Here is a 13368-nt window from a genome sequence, read left to right as displayed (position 1 = left end):
TCCCCCCACAACCTGCCTCACCTTTCACCTCCCGGGCCCAGTACCTTCCAGGTGGCCCCATAGTTGACACAGGGGCCGCCCCACGACCAGTAGAACTCCACCACCCAGGCGGCCGACGAGTTCCCAAACAGGCCCTTAACCCCATCCGCCTCCAGAATGCTCACCGGCTCCTGCCTGCTGTACAGCCGGCCGGTGTGGCCGTGACACAGCAGCTGCGCCAGGAAGGCGGCGGTGCCCAGTGACGGGTGTCTGCCCCGGACCGCACGGCGCCATTTTCCTAACGGCCGCCCTCCCGCCGCTTCCCCGCTCGAGCGCCTTCTCCTCCCAACCGCCTTCGGCCCCGCGTGACGTCTGCACGGGGGGATGGGCGGGGCCGGGGAGCCTCACCGTCACCAAGCAACAGCCACCTCGCGCAACAACTGCTCATTCACAAAAACAAACTCTCCTGTCTCGCTCTGCAGCTGCAGGGGGGACACTGCCACGTTTCCAGGAGCCCTGTCTACATTGGGAAAGCTCACGGCTCAACTTAAACAGATATTCCCACATCTAACGGAACGGCGTCATATCTAAAGGGGGAAATCTGCATTTTAAAGGGACACGGACATTTTAACGGGTATTTCTGCAAATAAAGAGGTTTAAATTGACGAGATTACATTTCAAAGGGATGTGGGGACATTCAAAGGGATATCTTCATATGTAAAGTCACGCAGTTATATCTAAATGAATCTACATTTCCAAGAGACGTTGCACTATTTATAAGTAGAGACAACAGGTGTGAATTCTGTCTGTGTCCCAATGTTGAGTCAGACTGACATTTTTCTTAGAAAAGCTCTGCATTTAAATTACATTCTTGAGAAGATTCGGGTGTAGGTTAGGGAGGATTGGCCGTGCTAAGTTACCCATAGTGACCAGGGATGTACAGGTTAGGGTGGCTTGGCCATGGAAAATACGCAGTAAGGGGTTGGGTATGGGTGGGATACTGTTCAGAGGGCCAGAGAGGAATAGATGGGCTGAATGGCCCGCTTCCACATTGTTGGGATTGTATGACCCTCCCCATAAAGGAGCATTTTATCTACATCTATCCTGTCAAGCCCCTTTCAGAATTCTACTGGTTTCAATAAAGGTATACAGTACAGAAACAGACCATTCGGTCCATGCCGACCAGGATTCCAAACTAAACCAGTCCCACTTGCCTGCATTTGGCCCATATCCCTCTAAACCTTTGTATTCATGTACCCATCCAAATGCTGTTTAAACGTTGTAAATATACCGGCAACTACCACATCGTCAGTAAGTTCATTCCACATACAAAGCCACCCTCTTTCAAAATGTTGCCCCTCTGGTTCCTTTTAAATCTCTCTCCTCACCTTAAGTCATATGCCATCTTCCTGACTTCTCCGCCCCCACCCCAGTCTGACCTATCACCCTCACCTTGACCTCTTCCCACCCATCACATTTCCGACAACCCTCCAAGTCCCTCCTCCCTTTTATCTTAGCCTGCTGGACAAACTTTCCTCATTCCTGAAGAAGGGCTTATGCCCGAAACGTCGATTCTCCTGTTCCCGGATGCTGCCTGACCTGCTGCGCCTTTCCAGCAACACATTTTCAGTTCAGTTAAGTAATATGCCCCCAAGTTTTGAGTTCGCCGACGCTAAGCAAGAGCCCTTTGCTATTCAGCTTACCTCCACTCCTCATTTTATCAATCTCAATGATGTCACCCCCTCACCTCCTCTCCTCCAGTGAATAAAGTCCCAGCCTCTCCTTATAACTCAAACCCTCCAGTCCTGGCAACGTCCTGGTAAATCTTTACCGAACCCTGTGATAAGAATACTTCCGATTACAGGGCCATCAGAACTGTACTCAGTACTCTGAAAGTGGCCTCACCAACATCCTGTACAACCTCAACATGATGTCCCAACCCCTGTACTCAATGGGGTGAACAATGAAGGCAATGTTGCTAAATGCCTTCTTAACCACCCTGTCTACCTGTGATGCAACTTCCAAAAAACTATGTACCTGAACACCACTCCCCCATGTCTGTCTGTTCTATAACATGACCCAGGACCCTCCCATTATCTGTACAAGTCCTGCCCTTTCTTGTTTTCGCAAAATGGAACCCCTTGCTTGTATTAATACCTCTCTCACACATGCTCCCCCTCAGACAGACAGACAGACAGACACACACACACACACACATATACCCCCCAATACTCTCTCAGGCTTATACTCCATCACACTCACACTTTACCAAGCATGTACACACTCACACACAAACTCACATGCACCCACACACAATTCTATGGGGTGAATTTGTATTGGCAGAATTATATTTGCAGATGTATTCAATTTTGCTGAAAAAGCACACAATTTCCAGGCAGTCAATCCATGTAATATTTTACGAATTTGGAAATAGACCCAGTCTGACTCATGATTGGAATACTGTCAGACTCAATTCTCAGGAAGAAAGTGAGGACTGCAGATGCTGGAGATCAGAGCTGAAAAGGTGTTGCTGGAAAAGCGCAGCAGGTCAGGCAGCATCTAAAGAGCAGGAGAATCGACATTTTGGGCATGAGCCCTTCTTCAGCCCTTTCCTGAAGAGGGCTCATGCCCGAAATGTCGATTCTCCTGCTCCTCGGATGCTGCCTGACTTGCTGTGCTTTTCCAGCAACACATTTTCAGACTCAATTCTCACACCTTTAAATGCATTGTCTGAGCTCAGATGTCATCTTTTTTATAAAACCTTAAGTCATCTCAAGAATGTGACTTAAGAGATGTTCTGGCAGTTACACATTAATGAACCAATACCTGCGCCCATTCTAAGAGATGAAAGACTTGACAGCAATCTAGGCTTGTTCAATATATTCCATCAGTTGCATGATACTGATCTTTTGATATACATTCTGTGTCTTACAATGCTGCTCCACAGCTACCCGATGAAGGAGCAGCACTCAGAAAGCTAGTGCTTCCAAATAAACCTGTTGGACAACAACCTGGTATTGGGTGATTTCTTTTTAACTTGATCAACCCAGATTAATACCGACACCTCCACATCATTTCTAGTGAACACAGCCCACACCTCCTGGTGCTGTCAGTAAACTTTACAATGCTGATAAAACAGCATTTCAGTACCTGAAAGATTTACAATTTCTCACGATACTAGCTTCTCATTCACTGCTCCATCTGATACATGACATTGGAAACTCAGTGCAGGAGGCTGAAACGAAGGAGCAGCTTTAAACTAAAAATGTCTTGCAGCTCAAAGCTTTCAATGAGAGTCTGAGCCCGGCGGTAAGTTCAGGTAACCTTTATTGTGACTCAACTTAGTTACATCTTCAGATTCCCCCCTGCAAAAAGGCATAGACAAAGTAGCTGCTTTTTAAACAGCTCAAGATCAAAGCCGACACACACCCCACTGTCTTTACTATTGGGCAGCACCAGGTTGTAATTGGATCCTTGTTACAGCCGTAATCCGGAGGAAGTATTGCCTCACTCAGCAATTTCAACCCATACCCTGTATCCTGGTAAGTTTCTCCCTGCTCATTTGCCAGTGGGGAGAGGGCAGTGTAGAGTCAACCATACTGCTGTGGGTCTGGAGTTATGTGTAGGCCAGACCGAGTGAAGGATGCAGATGGAACGACTGAATGAATACTCTCCCACAATGGCGGTTCCCTTTCCTAACAAGGGAGAGAGTGAATCAGATGGGGGCTTTCTCCCCCGCACCACCCACTCCCTCTGCCATCTGTCGGGGTGGGATTCAAACCTGGGAGTCCCCGGAACCGGATTGATAGTCCAATCGATAATGGCACTCGGCTGTCACTCCTTCAATCCCCCTGCGATGGCACGTGAACTCGCTGGTGCTTCCGCAGGTGGGAGGAGCGGGTGAAGCCCTTCCCGCACTGAGAGCAGGTGAACGGCCTCTCCCCGGTGTGGATCCGCTGGTGCCTCAGCAGGGTGGAAGATGTGCTGAAGGCCTTCCCACACTCGGGACAGCTGAAGGGCCTTTCCCCCGTGTGGACCCGCTGGTGGGTCAGCAGGTTGGAGACCTGGGTAAAGGCCTTCCCGCACTCGGGGCAGCTGAAGGGCCTCTCCCCCGTGTGGACCCGCTGGTGGGTCAGCAGGGGGGAGACCCGAGTAAAGGCCTTCCCGCACTCAGGGCAGTTGAAGAGCCTCTCCCCCGTGTGGATCCGCTGGTGGGTCTGGAGGCTGGAGTAATTGCTGAAGGCCTTCCAGCACTCAGAGCAGCTGAAGGGCCTCTCCCCCGTGTGGACCCGCTGGTGGGCCAACAGGGCAGAGAAAAACATGAAGACCTTCCCACAATCTGGGCAGCTGAAGGGCCTTTCCCCCGTGTGGTCCCGCTGGTGGGCCAGCAGGTGGGAGTAATGTCTGAAGGCCTTCCCGCAGACAGGGCAGGGGAATGGCCTCTCCCCGGTGTGACTGCGCCGATGAGTCTCCAGGGCAGACGGGAAACGGAAGCCTTTCCCACAGTCGCCACACTTCCACGGTTTCTCCATGGGGCGGGATTCCTCGGGTTTCTCCATGGATGAAGCTTCAGCCGCACACAATCGAATTTCCAGCCCCTTCCTGTCGTGAATTCCTCTTTCCAGGTCGTATAGCTGCTACACGCTCCACGCACAGTGCGCTGCAACAGTGGGGTCTCTCGTCCAGTCCCAGTGATGCTGAAAACATAGTCAGGAACCAAAAAGCTTTGATCCCTCTCACAGAAATCAGTCGAAAATCGTTGCGGTCCTGGTGGACTGAGTGACTGTCAGACATTGACGGCGAAGTGAGGATCGCAAATGCTGGAGAGTCAGTCGAAAAATGTGGCACTGGAAAAGCACAGGGATGTCAGACAGCATCCGAGGAGCAGGAGGGTCAATGTTTTGGGCGTAAGCCCTTCATCTGTTGATTGAGAAACTTCCGCCATCAGATCTTCAAATACGCTGTAAAAAGAGATTACAAAAGTCATCACTATCAGTGCACGGTAGAAATTCTGAACAAGCAATTCTACTTTCTGTGGAATATTCTTTTGTTGTTCCACAAAATTGAAAGCACCATCCCACTCTCTCTCCCCCTCTGTTCTCACTCCGCTCTAACTAATTCCCCTGCAGGCGCTGATTCAGGATCTTACAGGGGCAGAAAAAGCAAAAACATCAAGACTGACATCACTCTGAATTTTGGATACCTCCACCTGAAAGTTAATATCTTTCACAACACTGGGATCCTGCTGAGAGTGAGCAGGTCTGATTTTGGGAAGCAAATACAATGTGTGTCAATTCAGGGTGAAGCTGCCACGCAGCTTCTTGAGGAACAACCAGACACAAAATGGTGAACATCCCTGGGAAGGGGAAGCAAAATGAGACATCAACGTCTTAACACTGACACCAGAGAGAAATTGAATATATTGACACGGCAAACATTAATGGAAAGCCAGAGTCATAGAGGTATACAGTACAGAAACAGACCCTTCGGTCCAACTCGTCTGTACCGACCAGATATCGTAAATCAATCTGGAACCGTTTGCTCACACGTGGCCCATAGCTGGGGTCATCCCCACCCCCCTGTCCTGAGACCTTGATGCCTCCAAGCTGACCTTCAAAGGTTCGGTTTTTCCCTCCATTCTTTCCCGGTTGTCTTTTGTAAGTTTTGAAAACTTTCCCAATCCTCTGAGTATAGGATTTGGGCAGTTGTGTTGTCGCAGTACAGGACATTGGTTAGGCCACATTTGGAACATTGTGCACAATTCTGGTTTCCTTCCTATCAGTAAGATGTTGTGAAACTTGAAAGGGCTCAGAAACATTTACAAGGATATTGCCAGGGTTGGAGGATTTGAGCGAAAGGGAGGCTAGGGCTGTTTTCCCTGGAGCGTTGGAGGCTAAGGGGTGACCTTTTAAAGGTTTATAAAATCATGAAGGGCATGGATAGGATAAATAGGCAAAACCTTTTCCCTGCGGTGGGGGGGAAGGGGAGGTCCAGAACAAGAGGGCATAGGTTTAAGGTGAGGGGGGAAAGAAACAAAAGAGATCTGAGGGGCAACCTTTTCACACAGAGGGTAGTAAATGTATAGAATGAGCTGCAGGAGGAAGTGGTGGAGGCTGGTACAATTGCAACATTTAAAAGGCATCTGGATGGGTATATATGAATGGGAAGAGTTTGGAGGGATATGGGCTAGGTGCTGGCAGATGGGACTAGATTGTGATGGGATATCTGGTCGGCATGGACAAGTTGGACCGAAGGGTCTGTTTCCATGCTGTATATCTCTATGACTAGTTGGACTTAAGGGTCTGTTTCTGTGCTGTATGACTCTGGAACTGTTCTGTACTGGTCTTAAAATCATGTTCTTGTCTTCCCCCACAAACATTCATTGCTTTGTTGTTCAAAAATCAGATGAACTCAGCCTTGAATATATTCAATGACACCCTAACTGCAGGAAGGCATCCCCACTTCTGAACTCAATTCCTCTTGCTAATATACCACTTGCCTTGCTGATTGCTTGCTGCACCTGTCTGATAACTGGCAGTGACTGGTGTAGGAGGAGGCTGGGGCTCCTTTGTCCATCCACACATCGTTCCTGATGAAGGGCTCGTGCCCAAAAACGCCAACTGTTCTGCTCCTCAGATGCTGCCTAACCTACTGCTCTTCCAGTACCACACTTTTTGACCCTGATCTCCAGCATCTGCAGTTCTCACTTTCTGCACATCCAATTATATCTCCATTTAAACAATGCACTTCCTTTCTACTTTTTTTCCACAGCAAAGGCTATAACTTCATATTGTGGTACTGCATTTGCCATGTGTTTGCCAGTTGTGGTCTTCTCTATATCGGGGAGAGCGAGCGCAAACTTGGGGAATGGTTCACTGAGCATCATATCTGGGTCCACAGAGCCGACCAGAGTTCCCAGTCACCACCCATTTCAATTCTCCTTGCCACCCCTTTCTGACATTACCATCTTTGGCCTCCTCTATTGCCACAACGAATCAAACCGCAAACTGGAGGGACAACATCTTAATAGAGAAGGAAGTAAGCTATAAATAATAGACCCCTACAGAGTGCGGAGGAAAAAAGGGACCTTACTGTCCAAGTTCAGAGATCCCCAAAGGTATCAGTACAAGTAAAACGGGGAATAAGGAAGGCAGCTGGATGGGTATGTGAATAGGTGGGGTTTAAAGGGATATGGGCCAAGTGCTGATAAATAAGATAGATTAATTTCAGATATCTAGTCAGCATGGACGAGATGGACTGTTTCTGTGCTGTACAGCTCTATGGCCATCCACTTCATTTTGAAATGTTTGCACTACCACTTGGAACATCCTGTTAGGGTTCAGAGAGTGCCAGGTCCTGACATCTCCTTCCTCATGTCTCCTATGTATTTTAAATCAAAAATACCATTTGTATGTTCCTGGGTTAGTACTTTAAATACACAGACACATACAATATAATCAGAGTTTCTACTCGGTAGAGACAGTGATGATTTATTTCAACTTGCTAACAGGTATCAGAAGGGGAGGATCTGCAGACAGAAATCTTGGAAGAAATTCCATAACAAGATCTGACAGGGTCACTCAATATCATTGGGGGGTTGAATCTGGAAAGAGAAATCCATTCGACCTGCTTCAAAGAGAAACTACCAGTGAACTGAGCTTTAACTGGTTACACAGAATGAGTGTATGTGTCCCAGTGAACTGACAATGGGAAGGAGCTTTAACCAGTTACACAGACAGAGGGGCTGGGGCATTTATTTTACGCCTGGAGCATCAGAGCCTGAGGGGTGACCGTAGAGAGGTTTATAAAATCACGAGGGGCATAGATAGGGCAAATAGGTCTTTTCCGCACAGGGTGGAGGAGTCGAAAACTAGAAGGCATAGGTTTAAGGTGAGAAGGGAATGATTTGAAAGGGACCTAAGGGACAACTTTTCATGCAGAGGGTTGTGCATGTATGGAATGAACTGCCAGAGGAAGTGGTGGAGGTGGGTACAATTGCAATGTTTAAGAGGCATTTGGTTGGGTATATGAATAGGAAGGGTTTGGAGGGATATGGCCTGGGTGCTGCCAGGGGGAATTAGATTGGATTGGAATATCTGGTCGGCATGGATGAGTTGGATCAAAGGGTCTGTTTCTGTGCTGGTTATGCTAATCCCTGTGGCCTTATTCCAGATGCGATCCATATCTGCAGGCAAGACATGACTGTCTCCAGCTGACAGTCTCTCTGGTCACCGCCTCCGTACCCTTGGAACGATTCGGCTCCCTTCTCAGTCCACGTCCACCACATGACCGAAGCAATGATTGGTTGTGTTCTTGCTCTAACTAATGTTATGCGTGCCTTTCACTCCCAGGAGCATGCGGCCTACAGCGATGTTCCCTCCCTTTCAGCCTTGTCACGGGTCGAGCCTGGTTTGTTGGTGCTCATCAAGAACTGGACTGGCAAAGGTCTCCAACCTCATTGGGATGGCCCCTTCCAGGTTTTACCTCCCACGCCTACGGCGGTCACAGTCGCTGGGCGCTCAGCTTGGGTCCAACTGCACTGTTGTAAATTGATTGACCACACCAATCAAAAGTGGGGAAGAGGAGGAGAGAATCCTGGAATCTCAACAAAAGGAGTGGACCCTGTCCAGTTGGGTTTTTGAATTTTGCTGTTGTTCTAATGTTAATCTTATTACAGATACTTGAACTAAGAGGAGGGACATGTGGGGGATCGCTTATCTCCTCACCTTTCTGATCACATACAACATCCTGATGGGGAACGCCACTAAGTATGGATGCGACCAGGAATGATCAGAGATTATCCACCACCCATGCTGAGGAGATGTCGTCCAGTGCACCGGACCAGACGCCTTTGACGTGTGGAATGTGATGAAGATTGATTATTGCAATGGACTCTTACATCAGAAAGACCAGATGGTCCAACTGGACAGTAGAAATCAGTGGGAGTTATCATGTCGTTACCATTTTTTTTTATTTTACCTGCAGACGCAAGCCTAGTGAGGATAAAAATGATCAACTCAGGAACACCATCCCTTTTTGCAGGTCGGGCCAACTTGAGAAAAGGGAAGCCTGATAGGGGAAACTCCTCAATCCACAAACAACTTATTTATACAGGCGCACAGAACACTATTCACCCCAGAGGCAGTAGTATGTTACTCCTCTCTATCAGGAGGTGACTTACTTGACCCATCCCCAGTCCCCGATTCCATTCTATTCATCAGACTTCCTCCTGCCGACCCTGTGAAGAGAAATATCACTTTCCAATACCTCCGGTCTGTGTATACAAACAGCTGGTGTAACACTGGCTGGGGTACAGCAGGCCTTATGCGGCACATGGACCTGGAACGGAACCCTTCCCTTGCGCATTTATAGGCCTTTCCTCTTTTCAGAATCTGATACTGTCACCAAGACCATGTACAATAGAGCTAAGTGAGAGCCCAATGGGAACAGCATTCTGAGGACCATTGTCTCCCATACAGTGCGAGTGCTCGAGTCACTTGGCCCATTTTTTTTTTTTTTTTACAGAGCTCAAGCAACCCCTCTTGCAAAACGTCAACCCTTTCCTTCTGTCGACCTGACCAGACCCCCTGCTGTAACATTTCAGTAACCTATTTTGACAAACTCTCCGTAATATACACCAAACCAGACTATTATTTCTTCAGCTAAGGTAAAGCTACCAATTTCCTTGTCCTGGATGGCAAAGATGTCCCTCAGAAGGTCACTGTCGGAGCCCTTGTTCCCACAACAGTACCTTGTCCTGGCCAGTGGACAAGTTGATGAAACCTACATCTGAGGAGGATGCAGAGGTCAGTCTCAGCCAACCTTGCTCCAACTGGAAGGAGTCCAAAGAGTATGATCTCCAGGACAAACCAGGAGAGAGCTTTACAGGTCTGAGTTCTCAAAGGATTCCCTGGGCCACCTCAAATCTCCACTTTAACATGGGAGGTAGGACAAAATGGCTTCTGCTTGGCTAACTCGGTGGGACTGAGTCAGGCAGATACTCACGACTCAGAACAAACAAGATACCACAGACTGATGTCAATCCAGTGAAAAAAACGGCAAATGTGAACCTAATCATCAATCGCAGAAGTAACGGTTTAATCCTAACCACCAGACAGGACAAATACGATTCCAAGAACAGGTTGTCTACAAGAAATTATGATAGATTAGATTATATTCCCTACAGTTTGGAATCAGGCCCTTCGGCCCAACCAGTCCACACTGACCCTCCAAAGAGTAACCCAGCCAGAACCATTTTCCCTCTGACTATTGCACCTAACACCATGGGCAATTTAGCATGGCCAATCCACCTGACCTGCACATCTTTGGACTCTGGGAGGAAACCGGATCACCCGGAGGAAACCCACGCAGACACGGGGAGAATGTGCAAACTCCACACAGACGGTCACCCAAGGCTGGAATCGAACCTGGGACCCTCTCGGCTGTGAGGCAGCAGTGCTAACCATTGAGCCACCATGCCGCCCTAGGCTAAGTCAAAAATGCATGAGGACCTTGCGGGATCTGATTGGTTGTTACTATGTGATCATGCTCAATGTCTGACTCTAAACAATGTACATAAGTTCTATACAAACTCTAAAAGTTGGCGGATTCTTCTGGCACTCTAGGAGTACTCATCGGTGGCCCAGTGGTTAGCACTGCTGCCTCACAGCACCAGGTGTCCCAGGTTCGATTCCAGCCCTCCGGGGGCTGGCTGTGTGGAGTTTGCACATTCTCCCCATGTCTGCATGGGTTTCCTCCCACAATCCAAAGATGTACAGTTTGGTGAATTGGCCATGCTAAATTGCCCATAATGTTAGGTGCATTAGTTATAGGGAGATGGGTCTGGGTGAGCTACTCTTCAGAGGATAGGTGTGGACTGGTTGGGCCGATGGGCCTGTTTCCACACTGTTGGAATCTAATCCTTCTGGGCTGATCAGAGTCTACTGACCCGGCTGTATCAAAGAATAAACTATTGCTTGTATGATTGACAAAAGAGTCATTTCCAGGTGTGTTTATTGACCAATCCCAGAAATCCGAAGATCCGGACAGCAGTCCAGATCATCAGAACGACCAGATAGGAAACGGTTAATGTCTCCAGAATGTGGGGAGCAAAATAAGACACCAAGGCGTTAACACCAACACCAGGGAGAAACTGAACATACAGACGTGACAAACATTTGTGGCAAGCCAGAATCACAGATGTACAGCACAGAAACAGTCCCTTCAGTCCATGCTGACCAGATATCCTAAATCAATCTAGTCCCATTTGCCAGCACTTGGCCCATGTCCCTCTAAATGTTTCCCAACATATACCCATCCAGATACCTTTTAAAGGTTGTAATTGTACCAGCAGTCACCACTTCCTCTGGCAGCTCATTCTTTACACACACCACCCTCTGTATATAGGAGTTGCCCCTTAGGTTTCTTTTAAATCTCAGCCTCACCCTAAACCTATGAGCAATCCCAGATCAAAGATCTTGTCTATTTACCCTCGCCATGCCTCACATTATTTTATACAAGGTTGTAGGGTCTCCCCTGTGGGATATAGGTAAAGCAGTGTTACTTCTGCAACCATAATTGCTTCTGCAAGGTAAATGAACTAACGCCAGGGTATAATTGTTCAGCCAAGAGTGGAGTTAACAAGAATGAAAGCTATGTGAAGGAAATATATAATTGCTTTTGTATTAGCTAAAATGTGCATACATGAAATGTGCCTGTAAACAATGGTGGATGTTACAGACAAACAGATAAAGGAGCTGTGAGGGGAGGGGGTGTAGGTTAAGCTAGATATGCTCGTACAGTTATAACCATCTGTTTCCTGCTTCTGCAAAAACAAAAAAAAAACACACAATCAAGGAGGTCAGAAGGCTCAGTGTCGGCGAAAAATGGGAGGAAATGTTGCTTTCGCAAACAAGGAAGCAGCTGGCAGTGAAAGAGGATATACGCTAACACTTTGTTCACGCACAAGGCCGGATAAGGCAAGAAATAGACAAGAGTAATGGGCGCCACCGGGAAAGAATGGAGGGACAAACCGATCTTTTGCGGGTCAGCTTGGAACATCAGGACAGGGGGGAATGGGAATGAGGGAAAGAAGCTGAATGTGCTGGAGGAAGAACAGAGGATGCAAAACCGGCTTGAAGTTGCAATGAGGAATATTGCATGTGCTGTACTTGTACCTGTTGCAGTTACTGGTGGGAATCGGGTGCATTTTAAACATCAAAACTGAAAAGATATCCAGCCCTCCCCCTTCCCAATCTCCATCCTTCAGTTCCTCCTCACCCGGGTAACTAAGACACATACCTGAGTTTGCGGAGTCTGCTCCCTCCCTGCATTCACTGCAGTTGCTACAAGTGACCAATTTCCCCTCCTCCCATCTCTGTCTCCCTCCCGGGATGAAGAGTCGTCCTGAGGGCGGGAGATTCACTTTGAAACTGACAGGGCCACTTCCGCGTTGTGACGTCAATAAAGGACCGAGGGGCGGAACGAGTCCAACAGCGGGACGCCGCATTGCGCATGCGCTGCCCCTGCAGCAGACAGAGAGGAGAACACACTTTCCAAAACCCCTCCCTTCAGAGAATCCCCACAGTATGGAAGCAGGCCACTCGGCCTCACCGACCCTCCCAAGGGTCACCCACCCACACCCATTCCCCTGCCCCCATTGCTCTTCATTTATCCCTGAGTCATGCACCTTACCTGCATATTATGCCTAATTTAGCATGGGTAAAAACAATGACTGCAGATGCTGGAAAGCAGATTTTGGATTAGTGGTGCTGGAAGAGCACAGCAGTTCAGGCAACATCCGAGGAGCAGCAAAATCGACGTTTCGGGCAAAAGCCCAACATCAGGAATAAAGCATAGCCAATCCACCCCAACGTGCACATCCCTGGGCATTATGGGTAATTTAGCATTTCCAATCCACCCTCACCTGCACATCCCTGGGCACTATGGGTAATTTAGCATCGCCAGTCCACCCTAACCTGCACATCCTTGGGCACTATGGGTAATTTAGCATGGCCAATCCACCCTAACCTGCACATCCCTGGGGACTATGGGTAATTTAGCATGGCCAATCCACCCTCACCTGTACATCCCTAGGCACCATGGGTAATTTAGCACGGCCAATCCACCCTAACCTGCACATTCCTGGGCACGATGGGTATTTCAGCATGGCCAATCCACCCTAACCTGCACATTGCTAGGCACTATGGGTATTTCAGCATGGCCAATCCACTTTAGATTAGAGTGGTACTGGAAAAGCACAGCAGTTCAGGCAGCATCCGAGGAGCAGGAAAATCGACGCTTCGCGCAAAAGCCCTTCATCAGGATTAGAGGCAGGTTGCCTGCAGGGTGGTGAGATAACTGAGAGGGGGTGGGGTGGGGTGGGGTGGG

At 48.4% G+C, this 13368-nt stretch overlaps 1 protein-coding gene across 1 annotated transcript; it reads right to left on the bottom strand.

Moving 5' to 3' along the window:
* Positions 1-3345: 3345 nt before the first annotated feature.
* On the bottom strand, positions 3346-12377 carry LOC148143897 (uncharacterized). The gene is made up of 2 exons (XM_087974520.1): positions 12280-12377; positions 3346-4940 (listed from the first exon to the last, which is right to left on the bottom strand). The coding sequence occupies exon 2, from the start codon at positions 4536-4538 to the stop codon at positions 3822-3824; it is 717 nt and encodes a 238-aa protein (XP_087830646.1). The 5' UTR covers positions 4539-4940; positions 12280-12377; the 3' UTR covers positions 3346-3821.
* Positions 12378-13368: the final 991 nt, after the last annotated feature.

Source organism: Chiloscyllium plagiosum, unplaced genomic scaffold (genome assembly GCF_037043375.1).
Source record: "Chiloscyllium plagiosum isolate Xiang-an unplaced genomic scaffold, Cpla_swu_hap1 HiC_scaffold_27, whole genome shotgun sequence".
Lineage (NCBI taxonomy): Eukaryota > Metazoa > Chordata > Chondrichthyes > Orectolobiformes > Hemiscylliidae > Chiloscyllium > Chiloscyllium plagiosum.
The sequence above is the reverse complement of the archived record's forward strand: the minus strand, read 5'-3'. Positions and strand labels throughout refer to the sequence as shown.

Bases quoted from the DNA above. Each gene is read 5' to 3' on its own strand.
- LOC148143897 (XM_087974520.1), bottom strand. From the start codon at position 4,538: ATGGAGAAACCCGAGGAATCCCGCCCCATGGAGAAACCGTGGAAGTGT.